Source organism: Cryptotermes secundus, unplaced genomic scaffold (assembly GCF_002891405.2).
Source record: "Cryptotermes secundus unplaced genomic scaffold, Csec_1.0 scaffold142, whole genome shotgun sequence".
Lineage (NCBI taxonomy): Eukaryota > Metazoa > Arthropoda > Insecta > Blattodea > Kalotermitidae > Cryptotermes > Cryptotermes secundus.
The window spans coordinates 880,527-897,925 of NW_019743148.1; the positions used below are offsets into that span (position 1 = coordinate 880,527).

At 40.1% G+C, this 17,399-nt stretch overlaps 1 protein-coding gene and 1 long non-coding RNA gene across 2 annotated transcripts in view; one reads left to right on the forward strand and one right to left on the reverse strand.

Moving 5' to 3' along the window:
* The window catches only part of LOC117283036, a 289,651-nt gene that overhangs the window by 203,202 nt on the left and 69,050 nt on the right, over positions 1–17,399 (reverse strand). The window lies entirely within an intron of this gene.
* LOC111873769 overlaps positions 1–17,399 on the forward strand; it is a 143,466-nt gene that overhangs the window by 122,003 nt on the left and 4,064 nt on the right. The window contains exon 3 of the mRNA XM_023868717.2: positions 4,035–4,191. Within this exon, the coding sequence (XP_023724485.1) occupies positions 4,035–4,191 (157 nt within the window). The remainder of the gene's footprint in view (positions 1–4,034; positions 4,192–17,399) is intronic.

The window sequence follows — 17,399 nt, forward strand, 5'->3', positions numbered from 1 at the left end:
ACTTAAGATAGCGATGATACGATTCGGGTTTTCTGCACCTACCTGTAAGTAGAATGAAATGAAGGCGCTTAGTAAATTTAAGAGGTAAAGAGGTGGTTAGCTTCATGTTCAAGCTGACTTCATTCCCAGGGAAATATACCCCAATCATAAGTAGGTAAAACTTTATGCAAAATAAACATCAGCACAAAACGACAGCGAGTGGTTAGTTTCACGTTCAAGCTGACTTCATTCCCAGGGAAATATACCCCAATCATAAGTAGGAATCTATGTGTGTTCCAAGGCAGCGTGGAAAACATAATAAAAACTTGAAGAAAGCAGTCTTCTGGGATTTGGCACCGTGTATAAGTGGTGTTAACCGACGTTTCGGAGGAACGTATCGCCTCCATCTTCAGGGTAGAAGAAAAAGCAGACTGCTTTTACAGGTTCTCACGGTCTCTTCGCTTGCAGAATTCTTATATTTTTCTTCTGCATTGAAGATGGAGGCGATACGTTCCTCCGAAACGTCGGTTAACACCACTTATACACGGTGCCAATTCCCAGAAGACTGCTTTCTTCATAGTCACCGCCGTGAAAGCCTCAAATCTTACATAATAAAAACTTAACTATATTTCATTTTCTGCAAGAATCTCAATAGATAACACATTTGATCCTTTAATGCTATGATTTAAGTTGGGTCAGTTTCCTATCCTAGCTAATTTTTATTTGAAATAACTTTATTAACTGTCCTTGTTGTTTGCATCCTGCTGTGTATTATACGTATATAATATTATTGTACAATCGTCAGCTCATCAAATTCGCCATAAATAACAGATATTATTGTATTATCATTCGTTTTATTATCCATATTTGCTACATGTTTCGATCCAGCTAGAACATCATCAGTCAATTTTTCATGATATATAATATTCATTATTGAATTGTATTTCTAGTGGATGCATGTTAGTATTCATTAACATGCATTCCATTACAATACTTGTGTTTCGTTATATTTTGGATATTTGTCTTAAAAGTCATGCATTGGTTATGGAGACTGGTTGTAGAGGAGGCCAAGGCTCACCCAGGGCTGTAGCGCCGAGTGGGAGGTAGATAGGTAGGTAGGTAGGTCTTAAGATGTAAAACGTTGTAAATCGGTTGAACTTTAAAACTTAAATTTACAATTATAATTAAAAAAAAAATTAAAATCAGTTTATATTATTTAGCGTAGAGTAAAAGTCTATGTTGTTGTATCGTACATGTTTAATTCCTAGAAAAATGAAAAATTTCGAAAAATTATCAATAACTAGAAACTGGTTAAGTTTAGGAATTGTAATAAGCAGGTAAGTTCTGTAATTAAAATGTTAAAATTAATCATGTCCCAAAACAATGCGTCACGGAGAAACGTGTGATTGGTTGTAGAGCCTCTTGCATTGCGAACCTCGACTTAGATAGCGGTGAGTGAATACGTTCACTCTACAATCACTTTACCTCTACTGAAGAAACTATCAGTATTAATAAAACCGGAAGCTGGGTGAGCCCCAGATCCAGTCCGTCTTGCTTATTCTGGACCATTAATGGTCAATTGAACGTTTAAAAATTGGGTAAAATTTATCCCTCTAACATGCCATGGAGGCCCATAGGGTTGTGGGACGTCAAGGCTCCCACATTTTCTAGACAATCGACTCACAGATGGCGGTAAGATTGTCAGGCTTGCGCACCGGCCGCCCTTTACTCCCCAGGATTATTCTTGGTACTCATTTCTGTTAGAGGCTGAGTCGACTCCAGAGCCATAGTGCGGCTGGAAGGATTAGATAAATTGAAAATAATCCACCTCATGAGGACTCGAAACCGCGACTTTATGGCTTGTAGTATAGTACCTCAACCAACTACGCTACCGCGGGGTCCCCAATCATTGGGCATTGGTCAGAAAAATGCGTTACTGGGATCGCTATGCCAAAGGAATTATTTTGTATATAAAGGAATGAGATTCTTTAGAAATATCTAAACTTCTGGCTTAATCTGTATTTATTAACGGTTTATTTAAGAATTCTGTCAATATCTTTGACTGCACTATATCTAAAGGTAAGTTGTTATTGAATAGTGAATTAACAAGAATAGTGAAGGAATGAGTTGTGACCTAATTACAGGCACTATCCCGAAATTTTCTTTGAGGGGCTGAAGAAAACCACTAAACGTTTGGTCAGGATTGTCGTGTATGGCTGAGATTCTAATCGGACAGCTCAAAAAATGAACCAGAATTACTGCTTGAGCCAACTTGGTCGGAAAATTTTCTGTCTCTCCAAATAAATAAACATAACTGACGTGAAACACGGAACTCATCTGGTCACTCATTTGAGGTACACGGATTTAGTGTGGGTGGAGCACGCGCACTGACGGTCACTCAGCTGTGCTGGCGAACACCAAATTCTATTAAGCCCAGGCACGTCAACCATCCACACACGAATTATCGACTCCAGCAAGCAACATCACATTCGACTATGGTACAGACTACAGCAGTTAACTCAGCAGTGTCCAGAAATGAGCCAGATAAGGGCACACGGTTCCTGTCATGCGTCGAGAGTTGTTAGTTTCTCTGGGACAAGGTGTCGGTTTCCTAGGAGCTGATAATAGGGATGCTAATCGGTGTGGATGCCTGTATCGATATCCAATGATTAAATAAATACTTAATCCTTTTATGTCGTACTTACTTATTTATTTTTATATTATCTTTGTTTACTTACCGATTTCAATTGCTAAGACCATATCTCATCGAATAATATTAGTACATAATGTTTAGGAAATTATGTGGAATGGGAGACGGCCTCTGTGGTCAAGTGGTCCTGGCTACAGATTCAGAGGTCCCGGGTTTGATTCTCGGTGCTACCAGATTTTCTTAGACGTAGTTGGTCTGGAACGGGGTCCACTCAGCCTCGTGAGGATAATTAAGGAGATACTTGAATGGAAAAGTAGCGGCTCCGGTCTAGTAAACGGAAATTAACGGTCGTGGGGATTCGCTGACCACGCGACACCCTCTATCCACTAACTGGCAGTAACTTCGCCGACAAGCGGCGGTCGCTCAGTCGGTATAGTTCGCTTGCGGACTAAAGCCACGGAGTCTTTTTTTTTTGTATGTGGAATGGGAAGTTAGTGGCCCAATTTAAAGCAATATTCTGCCATTTTCCTAATGGGGGAGTGGACTGAGAAAACCGCAAAAAAAATTCAGGATAGTCCGTCTCTGGGTCAAGATCTGGATGTATAACGCTCCCAATACAACAGAATTTGTTAAACACGTGACCACGATACTCAGTGGATTGATTTATCAATGTGTGGCTCAAGCGCTTAATTAAATCTGTCTTAAATGCTGTACGCTGTCTTAACTTCCACTGCGAATCTGACGAGGTTATCCACAATTTTATTCCTGCCTAATAAACAAACACAGCTCATCTCACAATGTTTTGCAATTGAAGGAATTCAGTAATAACAATTCATTCATTCATCCTTTCCTCAGTGTATTCGCTCTTTCTTTTATGCGTTCACTCCTTTATCAGTTCATTATTTCTTTAAATGACTCTCTCGTCTGTTAGCGTATTTATTCATCGGTCTGATCGTTAGATGGTTTATTCTTTCAATCATAAACTGGATTCCTCTGTAAAAATCAAATGTCTTATCCTGCTATAGTAGTGTACCACAATATTATATCACAATTAGCATACACTAGCGTCATCTGCTTGGCATACTTGTAAAAACAACTGACTCTCAATACAAGACTTAATGTCTAATTTTGATATTAAGCACAACGCTAAAACTTTAAAATATCTTGCATAAATATTACTATTATTTGAGTCGTAAACTACTGATCCTCTTAGAAAATTTAAAGCATCAAATAATAGTGTTGATCTCATATCTTTATATATGAAGAAAGAAGACTGCATAATTAGATAGAAAATCTCGTATTGGCCAGTTATTTTAATCGTAATATGGAAAAGCTCTAATATAATTTTTATAAGTTTTTGATAAACGTTTCTGTTTGCTTAATTTTCTACATGTCTTATTCTTAGGAGAAAACTCATCCATTGGAGCAGGGTCAGCCAGAAGTAGAAGATTCGCTAGGGCTACCTTCGGACGAAGAGAGCTACAACGAACTGAAGGCACAGTTCGCTTTGGGACTTCCCTTCATCGGTGGCACCCGCTTTTACATCTCTGATTCATTCCCCGGTAAGATCACACGTTATACTGTTATATGGAATACTATAACGGAATTACATTGCCATTTGTCAGACCCAAAGATTGTTTGTGCTCAGAGATTTGAATTTATGATATCCAATAATTATCTGAAGCAGCCCTTCAGAACAAGAGAGATGAAGTCACAGGAAGTTGGAGAAAACTGCATAATGAGGAGCTTCATGACTTGTACTCTTCTCCAAGTATAATTAGATTGATCAAGTCAAGGAGGATGAGGTGGGCAGGTCATGTAGCACGAATGGGGGAGACGAGAAATGCGTATAGGATATTGGTTGGAAAGCTAGAAGGAAAGAGACCACAGGGAAGACCAAGGCGTAGGTGGGTGGACAATATTAGAATGGATCTTAGAGCTAGGATGGGATGGTAGGATTGGATAGATCTGGCTCAGGATATGGACCAGTGGAGGGCTCTTGTGAACACGGTGATGAACCTTCGGGTTCCATAAAATGCTGGGAAATTCTTGAGTAGCTGCAGAATTGGCGGCTCCTCCAGAAGGGCTCAGCTCCATGAGTAAGTAAGTAAGCACTTCAGAACCAGGATTCTGGACAATCTGTCGGAGGCGTCTAAAATTCTTGGCCGAGGATGAAACAGGAATACTGCAGTATTATTTTTGTATCCTCTGCATGTATCATGCTAATTTCCTTCTGCAGAATCAGCATCTTGAAAAGCTACATACAATATCAACTAAAATGAATTCTAATTTCTCGCTCTACGTAAGAATGTTCTTCCATTATTTAGAAGTTTTTTATTTCTAAACTTCAACTGCTTCTCAATGGCAACAATACATCGTCAGGGTGTGATTTTCACATATATTGCTATCAGTGCTATATTAAGACAGAATTAACACCTTATTTGCTACAAGCCGGAAGGTCGCGGGTTCAAGTCCCGATGAGGTAATTGGATTTTCTTTTCAGTTGACCTAATCCTTCGAGCCGCACTGGGCCTTGGGGTTTACTCAGCCTCTAACAGAAATGAGTACCAGGAATTAATTAAATACTTTTCCTGGGGAGTAAAACGCGGCCGGCGCGTAAGGCTGACAACCTTACCGCCATCTTTGAGCCGATTGTCTAGATAATGTGGGACCCTCAACGTCTCACAACCCTATGGGCCTTCACGTCCTGTTACAGGGATACCTTACTTTTACTTTTACTTTTTACTATAGAAATAAAACATGGTTTGAAGAGTGGAACAGAATTCTGCCCGAGAAAAGGATAGCTACTCAACTTGTCATGAAATTTCCTCATCTATGGAACCTGAAGGCCATTACAATATTCATAGAAGCCCGCCACTGGTACTACGCTGAGCCAGTTTAATCCAGTACACAAAATAACAAATTAAATTCAGAAAATCGGAAAGAAAATGAAATTTCTGAGGACTACGTTTTGTAAGCCATATCTTAGAAACCGTAAACGTCTACAGATATCAGATACTTAAGCTAAAGAGTTAAATAGGCAATTTAAAAGTAGCCTATCAAACAATACATGACAAATTATTTAAAACTTTGGAGATAATAACAGAAGCTAAACACTGTCGACTTGAAGCATATTATTGATTAATTGACTTTTTGCTGTGAAACGTGTAACTGATCTTGCATAAGATGGTAATGACTGTGAAGGAGATGATCTTGGTCTAGTCCTGTCTCGTTATTCGCGAGATCTCATTCAAAATATACGTTAAACGAGGCTAGAATTAAACCGAATATCTGATGAATACTAGTTGGAAGTTATGTGGCTATGTTCAATAGTAAATTATATCATAATACAGGAAACCATAACCAAAATAAGTATACAAAATACTGCGGCGTATTTGCTCAAAGCAAGGACTGTGGAGACAGAAAGACAGCCATTGCTAGGTAATGCCCTTAGGCAGCAATAGAGGAGGCGTCACGGTATGAGATGTGACCCGTACAGTCGTTGTTATGGAACAACTGAGTAAGAGCATTTCCGGCAAACGAATATATGAAACAATAGAAAAAGCTGTTTTCTGTGCGGTTCGAGCCGAGGGTTTATAAAAGGATATAGTTCCAATGGAGTAGTTAGTCGAGAGTTGGGAAGATGGACTTGAGAGTTCAGGTGCAGAGAGTTAACCAGCGGAAAACAGCGTACCTACGGACGCTCAGCATCTGTGTTAAATCTGTTGCCAGGAGCCGGCTAGTCAGGCTGTAACAAACTGAAGACACTAGTCTGTGTGTGTCAGTGAACTGTAAAGAGCGGAGATTAGCGGTAGCGCTCTATTACTTCTACTTCTGATTTGTGTGTATGAGGTGTCAAAAAGTCAAATCATCCAATACAAAACCCGTCTATAAGTAACGTACATCCTCTACACATGACAATATAAACTGTGTTTAAATATATATCAAAACAAGGTACGCCTATGACACGTCAAGGTGGTTAAGTTAGAATGATGTTTTCATAAATTTCAAAATTCCTTCCTTTTGTTTTATGTTGCTTTTAATCTTTGTAAAATTACATTCAAATTGCATATTTTAATGGGTTTCTTCTGTAGCTAAAGGTCAGGGAAATCTAACAGGATTTCTTCGCCAGTCAAAACTCGACTCTTTTTTATGTGTGTAAAAATATCAAAATTCCATTCAACTTTTTCTCAAACATGAGTTGCATTTCTGTTTCTGTCTTTTACTTTAGCACACTCCTTCATTCTCTTGTCCTATAATTGTATTTTGTGTATGTAGTTTAAGACAATTTTGTTTCCTCTCCTTCTTACCTTCCCACCCCCCAGGTTTAATTACATGGGGACCTTCTCCTATCATCTCACTGATGTCCATTAAACAAATTCGCTTATGTACCGTGCTTGTAGGTATGACGGAGCAAAAGAGTGCCGTTCCAACTTTGTGACAGGTAGCTCGCCGTAGTTATTCCATAATAGCCTTACTTACTCATGGAGCTGAGCCCTTCTTGAGAAGCCGCCAATTCTGCAGCTACTCAGGAATTTCCCAACATTTTATGGAACCCGAAGGTTCATTACCGTGTTCACAAGAGCTCTCCACCAGTCCCTATCCTGAGCCAGATACATCCAATCCATACCATCCAATCCCATCTCTCCAACATCCATTTTAATATTGTCCACCCACCTACGCCTTGGTCTTCCCTGTGGTCTCTTTCCTTCTGGCTTTCCCACCAATATCCTATACGCATTCCTCGTCTCCCCCATTCGCGCTACATGACCTGTCAATCTCATGTTCCATAATAACCTAGCGGACAGAATAATGATCTGTGGAAAACGGACATATCGCTCATACATCGAAGCTTGAAACCAAGAATTCATGGGCTGTAGTTTGGGGAAAGCGATAACCGTTTCATCTAGTCACATTGCTACCCATACTTACTTACTTACTAACCGAGCTGAGTCCTTCTTGAGGAGCCGCCAGTTCTGCAGATACTCAAGAATTTCCCAGCATTTTATGGAACCCAAAGGTTCATTTCCCTGTTCACAAGAGCCCTCCTCTGGTCCTTATCCTGAGCCAGATCAATCCAATCCATATCATCTCTCTAAGATCCATTTTAATATTGTCCACCCACCTACGCCTTACATTGCTACCTATAGGCTCTTTAATCTAGGACATAAAATTTGTTTCAGAAAGAAGCTCTTATAATTTAGGTTTCTTTCTCTAAGCCACCAACATAAAATGTATCGGGCCCACATAACTGCCTATTCACAATATACTAGAGGGCTTCACCCTAGGGGACAGAGCAGCCGGAACGTAAATCTGGCTCTTTCATCTAGTGCAGAGGTTACGAATGCTTATAGTCAAACGTCACTCTTCTACAATACTCATGACGTAGTGGTTAGAATCTTCCCGGGTTATTTGACAACAGATCTTTTATTTTTCAATTGGATACGTTACGCAAAATCGAACAGTGCCGTGACTGTGAATTGCGTGTCGCAAAACGTGACAGTGGCCTAACTTCAGGCATTCAACCGAATCAATTTGAGACGCCGAAGACAACAATTTAAACAAATCAATCATAACAGCTAGGTTCAGATATAAATTCCTACTTCGGGTTCCTGAAACCAACAAAAAGTGTTAATGTCTGGCAAAATTCATAGGCCTGAACTAATATATTACTTCTGCTAAACAATTAATGTAGTATAAGACGGAAGGTAATTGGATTTTTCAGTTTACCTAATTCTTCCAGCCGCACTATGGCCCTGGGGTCGACTCAGCCTCTAACAGAAATGAGTATCATGAATCTTTGCGGGGTTATAGGGTGGCCGGCGAGTAAGGCTGACAACCTCACCGCCATCTGTGAGCCTAGTGTCTATATAATGTGGGAGCCTCGGCTTCCACGACCCGTTAGAAGGATAGCTTTAACTTTGTTACATACAAGTACAATTGGGAATTAGTGGTGAAGTGGAGAATAATATTAAGACAGATCTTAAATACACAGGACGTGAGGTTGTAGGTTGGATTCAACTGGCTGAAGGTAAGGCCCAATGACAAAGCTCTTATTAACAGGGAAAGAAATCTTCTGGTGTCATAAAATGACTATCAGCTTCTCAACAAGAACCACACATTTATCTTTTAGGGCTATTTTCTTATAATACCTGAATTTCCTTAAATGCCATTAGACACACGAACATGGCGATATAAGTATATTCTTCTTCAAGTAAATTAAGCTGACTCTGAAGCATATAATAGTTCTTTCTGTAGGTCTGCTAACCTATCACGTCTCTAGTGTAGATAAAATTATTATAAAGAATAAAAGGTAAAATGTAAAGTTGTCTCTGTACTTAACTAATTAATCATTACGCAATGAAGGCACATGAGGGAGTGAATGTATAGAGCCACATTTTCTTGACCTTGGATCTACGTGGAGGTAATTGGTCAGCGTCACGCCCCGGCCGCTTTACCCACGGGGAAGGAGCCCCCGGTATCCATTTGATAAAGAATGTGTGGGGCCCATAGCCAGTCAGAACGAGGTGGAAAGGAGAAAATTCTTGACCCAAATGGGACTCGATCTCCGACCCCTCTGCCGTCCAGCCCGTAGCCAGTCGCTATACTACGTATAATAGAGAATATTATTACAAATTGGATTCTCGGCGGACTAGGAACCCATAGCAAGCTGTACAGCAGCCCTTCCAATGGTACTGGTGCAGACACAACTGCACCAGAGAATTTACCAAACAAGTCCGAACATGAAGTAGGTGGCAACTGTTACAAAAAGCGTGTCTCTGCTAAGGACAAAAATGTGAGGGAAATAATGAGACACTGTCTACGAACAAAGGCATTACTGACTTCTGCGGCGTCTATTATTTGCTTCCGGGGTGGACGAAAGGGGCACAGCGGAGATTAAACCCATTGTTTGCTACTGTAGCATGAAATTTAATTATAGTAATGGGTTCTGATTATTTTCCATCATTTATCAACGTACAGAGTAAGGAGATGCTTATTTCATGCACTGGACAAATAAAGAGAAGCAGGGTCTGTTCAGAACATAATCAAGTGTTAGAGGCAGTAGCGTCACAGCTGGTATAAACACAGGTGTTCCTCGGCATGATTGATAGTTCCGTCAGTGTAAAACACAGTGTAAGGCGAAGGCTGGTGAATCAAACATATTTTTCTCCACGCACACAATAATAAAATATGTACCTACGCGGATATTGTTTAATGGCATATTTCGGGACTGGTAATTTATCGTTTAAAAGTTAAATAACATCACTCTAACAGAAAGCACAATACAAAAAAAATTCATGTTAAAATATTTATTATTATTTAACTGCAAATGAGTTTTCACCCGGTGGCAATGGTACTGCAATAAGACAACAGACAAATAACACACATTACTACAGTAAGACAACAGGCAAATAACATACATAAACACGTTCAAACAAAACACAGCACACAAACAACAAAACACAGCACACACACACAAAACACAGCATATAAACATAGATAATAGTTTCTAAGGGTTTGAAAATCACTTAAAGCATTCAAATTAACGAGGTTGGAGGGTCAGGGATGTTTATTGCGGATTTAGGAAGAGCAGAATCAATAGTAGAGTCCACCAACCCCTAATTCTTGGTTAAAACTGTAACTTGTGCCGTTGACTGATTTTCATTGTCGCTTGAATAGTCACAGTACTGTGATACGTGTAACCTGGCTGTTCCGCTGATAGAAAGCTCCGATCTGTGAGCTGATTTTGGTGATCAGAGACTGGAAAATACTGGAATTCAAGAAGAATAACGATTTATATAGCACAATCATATGAGCCAGAAGAGAGCTTACGAATTAGTACAAGATACAAATGAAGGCGAACGAGTGTTGTACACAGTGATCATTCTGGGAAACAAAAAATAAACTCCGTGGCCTGTAGTCTGCAAGCGAACTATACCGACCGAGCGACCACCGCTTGCCGGGGAAGTTAGTGCCAACTTTTACGGATAGAGGTTTTCGCGTGGTCAGCGCAACGGATCCCCACGGCCGTTAATCTCGGTTTTCTAGACCGGAGCCGCTATTTCCTTGAAATAACTCCTCAGTTATCCACACAAGGCTGAATAGAACCCGTTCCAGACCCGCTACTTCTCAGAAAATCTGGTAGCGCCGGTAATCGAACCCGGGATTTCTGGATCTCTAGCCAGGAAGTCTCACCGGGAAACAATTGCTTAAAGCATGCCTTTGGTGATAAAAGTATATGATCATTATATGTGAAACAATTCGAGAATTAGCACTGACGAACTGCATTTTAAATGACAATCCTCCATGAAAAGAAATGGTGTAAGCATAGCTTAAAGCCCAAACAGCAATATTTTAAAATGTTGTAATCCTGAAACTGGTGGAACATTGAACCAAATTCCCTGAAATATGAGGCTGTTGTTCAAGAATGGAATATACACGCTGGCTATCTCTAACTGCTGTGTGATTATTCCATTAGAACTTACAACAAAATTGGCTATATTTACAAGATATACTTACCTTCGTAAATGGATAAAAAGTATTGTACAATTTTTTTCATGCTCTTTATCACAAAGGGGGTTTAAAAATTTGAATGTACATGTATTTTGTATATATTGAAGAATTCCTAGATCACGTGAGGTAATTCGAAACGCTTCCGTAGGAAACATTGTATTCTTTCATTTAAATCCTATTAAAATTCATATAAAATTCATAGGTGGTCCCTCTATATTTTACACAGAGCAGTAAATATGGTATTAAACATAACGATGGTTGTCTGCGTTGTATTCCGAACAACGTTACAAAATAATAAAGTAAGGCTGTTTTTAAGAGGCTTAGTGTGGGTTCACGTTTNAGGTGGATGTGTACTGAGGGTTTGAGGAAATAATTTTTAACACTGACGTAGATCCTACGGCATTTTGACATTGTAGAACAGAACACTGATACATTCCGTGAAAAAGAATCAGTTACTGATGAAGGCGATCACTATTAAGGAATTATTAGGTGATATCAGCATTAAATATGGTAGGCATTCCTTCATGATTAGCAATCAAATAAAATTCCAGAAGAAGGCAGTTGTAGGCTATTTTAAGGAAATATCGTAACAATCGCCTGAAGATACCGCAAAAAAAACACACGCCTCCTTCTAGATATCTAACTAGTAATCACACAAAAGTTTAGAGCATTACCAGCCTTTCCGTCGGATTATACTAAGTTTAGCAAATTGGAATAGAATGAAAGGAATGAACCGTTAGGCCTACTTAGATATTATGCACTAGGCTTACCTGAACGTAATATGACTTAAACCGCACAGATATACAGGGTTACTAAAAATGATTCATTCCATTTCAAAACACTGTATTGGTCGCCTCGTGCTTTTCCGTTTATACAGACAACCAGTATCCTTAAACTACCGATACAACCGCAGAATGCTCTGTTTACATGGTGGTTATTTTCTGTGCTCTGCTCTTAATGCAGGCTACACTGCAATAATAGACGAACATCTCGCATATTCCATCACACAGAAACTCTTTTCCAGTATCGCCGCCATTTTGTGAGGCACTGCACTCATGCTGCCAACCGGTGTATCATGATGCAAACTTGGTCAGTTTGCGGTTCTTTTCATGTATGAATCATATTTATATGTGTATTATTTTGGATAATATAGTGTCTCTAAATAGAATTATTCATTTGTAGTAACCCTGAATTTCAGGCGAAATCAGGAGATTACTAGACACAAACAGGTACGAAATGCAAAAGAGAAACAGAGAAGGTTAAAGGAAACAGTGTGACACGAGAGAAAATTAAACCTCGTTCGATATGAATACATCGAAAGGCTGAGAAATAGTAGAGGACCAAACAACTGCATCACTGAACACTAACTGTGTGACGCGGGAGTGGAATAAAAGATATTTAGAAAACCATGGAAGATAGAAATTTCAAGCAAAGAGAATGGAATGATGAAATAGTGATGGAGTACAAAAAGAAGAATCATGAGATGGAAGTATGAAATCTACAACAAAGTTATTATATTATATTTCAGCATCATGTTGCATTGTAGCAACATTTTTAGATCGCAATAAACACTTTTAGTGTAAGTAAAAAGTAAAGCTATCCCTGTAACAGGCAGTGAAGGCCCATAGGGTTGTGAGACGTTGTGTCCCACATTATCTAGACAATCGGCTCAAAGATGGAGGTAAGGTTGTCAGCCTTACGCGCCGGCCGCGCTTTACTCCCCTGGAAAATTTATTTAATTCCTGGTACTCATTTCTGTTAGAGGCTGAGTGAATACCAGGGCCATTGTATTAAATACATTTTTAGTACATTTTATATAAGGTTATTTTTGCATTATAGACGATATATTTACAATCTAAAAATGACTACAACAAAGCTGTTGGGCGAATTCACTGTTTGTTCAGATTTATTCTATACGTCTTGAAATTTATGTAGGCTAAAGGGGTTTATTGTATTAATGAATTCAGATCAGCGGTCGCAAATTGCCGATGTGACACAGAGTTTAGAATTATCCCACAATTTATGTCACAGCTGGCAGATGGCCCATGCAGTATCGATAGAATACTGACACACTAAAGCATGAACAAAAATCATGCGTATTATTCAACAACAGTTATTCTAAATTTTTAAGAGAAATTGTATATTTATCGAATAGGTTGAAACAAATTTTATATCGGTATATATTGTCACTTATCTTCTGTTCATTAGTCTTAGCAACAAAATTTGGGATCATATATACTGCAGTTTCTGCGCTTTTGATAATTCCAGTCTAAGCTCAGTGCATTAAAGCGAATTTCTTATAATTCTCCAATTTAAAATCGGTGTAACTCTCTCAGATAAACGTAACGCAAAGCTTGCTACGCTGGTCCAGAGTTTCACCGTGTTGGCATACAGGTCCTAGTCCCAAGGTGGCGTAAGGCAGTTGAAAGGGACGGAGATTATGTGGAGAAGTGATAATTTGTTCCTAAAGGATGCATCAATATACTGTATAAGTAGTAAAGGTCTGTAAACTGAATTTTTTAAAAAATATTGTGCATTACTTTGTGGGCTGCATTTCAGTTCTGTAAGAAAGGAATTAATTTTCTCACTGTGATTACGATTACGAAATTATAGGGGCGAATTAATTCAGTTTCCTGCCTTCTCACGCCCTCGGACCCACGAGGAAGTCTGCATGTGATCGCCCTACAGCCCATCACATGTGTGCCGTCGGCTAAGTTTCCGATCCATACGGCGGTAAACATGTGCCGTGAATGTTGGCTTTCTCTACGGGCGACAAATATCATCACTCGATACATCGAGTGCAATAGCCTAGAGCAAACTGATTCTGATTCGCATTTCGCGTAGTTAAACATGAGTAGGCCTATATATGATTTTAAACTACCGAAAGAAAATTTTAAAACAATCTATTCCACATAGGGCTATCCAAATGAAACTTATACGTATTTCACAACTGACTACTATCCTTAAATTTATCTCTGATATACATTTAGCGTTAATTTTAACTAAAGCAGAAAGAAACGCTTAAAAGAAACAGCATCATACGGGAGTCTACGACGTTCCGTCGTGAATGCCGGGGACAAATACCAAAACCAGCCGTGATAATAACAAAATGTTCATTCACATGTTCCACCTTCTAAGCTACTAGACGGATTTCGATGAAATAATGTAGTAAGAATCAACACTAGAAAAGGGCCGCGCCATAGCTCAAGCGGTTAGTCGCTAGCTTCCCACCGCGGCGGCCCGGGTTCGATCCCGGGTCGGGTCAAGTGGGATTTGTGGTGGACAAAGTGGCGCTGGGGCAGGTTTTCTCCGAGTACTTCGGTTTCCCCTGCCAATCTTCATTCCACCAATTGCTCCACAATCACCCTCACCTGAAATCTGGGGCTGGTACAGTAGGCCAGAAGTGGTCGCAGTACAAGGGACTTAGTCCCACCCCACTAGCAATAAAAAAAACACTAGAAAATGTCAATCGAATTTTAGTTCTGGTCCATGTTTGTATAGCATTGCCTCTGAGCCTAATTTGCACGAAGTTTTCACCGAATATAATCACTTTCCTGCAAAGACGTCATAACAAACATTTTTCATGAAATTATACAAATCATACTACCGCCTCTGTGACCTAGCGGTCAGAGTTCCTGGTTAAAGATCCAGAGGTCCGGGTTCGATTCCCGGCGCTCCAGGATTTTTTGAGAAGTAGTGGATCTGGAACAGGGTCCACTCAGCCTCGTGAGGATAATTGAGGAGCTATTTCAAGGAAATAGTGGCTCCGGTCTAGAAGATCTAAATTAACGGCCGTGGGGATTCCTTGCGCTGACCACGTGATACCCTCTATCGGCAAAAGTTGACACTAACTTCTTCGACAAGCGGCGGTCGCTCGGTCGGTATAGTTCGCTTGTGGACTAAAACCACGGAATTTTGTTTGTTTTTATACATCATTTAGCCAAATATTAATGTTTCCTTCTTGTTTGCATGTTATTTAACAACGCTTTTAGTATCGAGAATATGTAGCATCGGATGGCTGATGGATAACGAATTAGAAAGGATCTAGAAGAGTTTATCGTGGCCCAATCGAATTATTGTTCCAGTATTTGCCTGAATTCACTGAGAGAAACCAAGAAACCCTCAGTTTTCACAGTAGTTAGCCCCGCCGAAAGTCGAACCGAGCGCTCAACCGATATAAGTCGATAACTATTTATTTCGGAATAGTTTCAATATCACATGTATTCACCGAATTTTATACAACAAATTTTGTGTCTGCATATTTTCACATATGTTTCAGCTGCTTATTGCCTTCCTAAACTAAATTTGTAACATTATGCGCTGTGGTTTAGCAGTGTTTCCTAAATCCACCTGTAGAAATCAAGATTCTTCTCCATACATACTACTATGACATTTCTATTGAAATATCGAAAATTCTTCAATTGTTTATTTTAAGATTACTAAGTTAATCTTAGGACGATATTTCAATACAAAGGTCCAGTCCTCTTCGACTTGTGCAGACAAGCTTATTGTGAACATGTATCCGAAGTTTTAGATATATATATTATTGCAGGTGAGTAATGAAGGCAAAAATGAGAACAGAGGGCTGCATTATTCAGTTTATAAATAAATAATTAAAGGCACTGCACCGCTGAAATGGATTTATAATTCGATTGAACAGTGTAATTATGGTATGGATACAGAACAATGTTCAGAGTGATCTGAACGATTGTGAGGTGACCATACTAGTGGCAGGGCAATTTCGTTATTGCGTTCTTTGTATTCACAGAATATAAGCCCAATAATTAACTTTATGTTACAAAGCATGCACCTATTACTGCAATTAGAAACAATGTTCATAACACAGAGGCACATAGGAGGCTGGTATATCAGTGAAGCTCTACAGACTTTTATTCGACACATGCTATAACCTCCACGTCGTCCAGACTTGTTCTGGGGTCCACCCAGCCTCCTATCCAATGGGTACTGGGGACTCTTTTTCCGGGGTTAAAGCTGCCGGAGCGTGAAAGTGACCACACACCTCCAACTAGTGCCGAGGTCAAGAAAATATGGATTCTACATCCACTCCCCCATACACCTTCATGGAATAGTGCTTAATTAGTTAGGCACAGGGACAACTTTACCGTTTTTATCTTACTCTGCTATGTTCGAATCTCATCTACGGCACAGGATACCTTGATTAAGGTTTTAATGTTTTTTCAGTCCCGCCAAACATATTCTGGGATAGCACCTTGTTTAGTCAACGACCACTTGCTTCAAAAATGTTTAAATTCATATTCAGGAATAACCATTACAGACTCCGTGACCTGTAGTCCGTAAGCGAACTATACCGACCGAGCGACAGCCGCTTGTCGGCGAAGTTAGTGCCAACTTTAGCGGAGAGAGGGTGTCGTGTGGTCAGCGCAACGGATCCCCATGGACGTTAATCTCGATTTTCTAGACCGGAGCCGCTATTTCATTGAAATAGGTCCTCAATTATCCTCACGAGGCTGAGTGGACCCCGTTCCAGACCCACTACTTCTCAGAAAATCTGATAGCGCCAGGAATCGAACCCGGGACCTCTGGATCTGAGGCCAGGAACACAGAGGCGGTCATAATCATATTACTCAGTGTTTTATAGGGTAGCTAGAACAGGTGGAGTAAAATAGCCCACAAATATTCAACAACAAAATTAATAGAGAATTTTTCAGTATCTGCTGTAATCTTGGCAGTTCTCATTTGTCATTTATGAGGCTCTAGACTTGTTGATTCCACTAGCAGTTTCATTCTCCTTGGCCAGACTCGACGGCGGGAGCATCAGACTCTTCCACCCGAAAGGTTCAGCCTTTCCGGAAAGCTCTATGATGATCGCAGTGTATATGTCTTAACTGGTAACTTTGAGTATGAGAGAATACTGTTTCATTAGGCCGCGCCATAGCTCAAGCGGTAAGTCGCTGGCTTCCCCCCGCGGCTGCCCGGGTTCGATCCCGCGTCTGCCCGGGTTCGATCCCGCGTCTGGTCAAGTGGGATTTGTGGTGGACAAAGTGGTGCTGGGGCAGGTTTTCTCCAAGCACTTCGGTTTCACCTGCCAATCTTCATTCCACCAAATTCTCCATCATCATAATCACCCGGGGCAGGTACAATAGGCCAATCAGTGGCCGCTGTTCCGAGTGGACCCAGTTGGACTCCACCCCCCACTAAGCGATTTTCTTTTAATTACAAGTCATGGAAAAAGAATCAAGTTCGTTGGGGGGGGGGAAGTGGAAAATTAAAATTT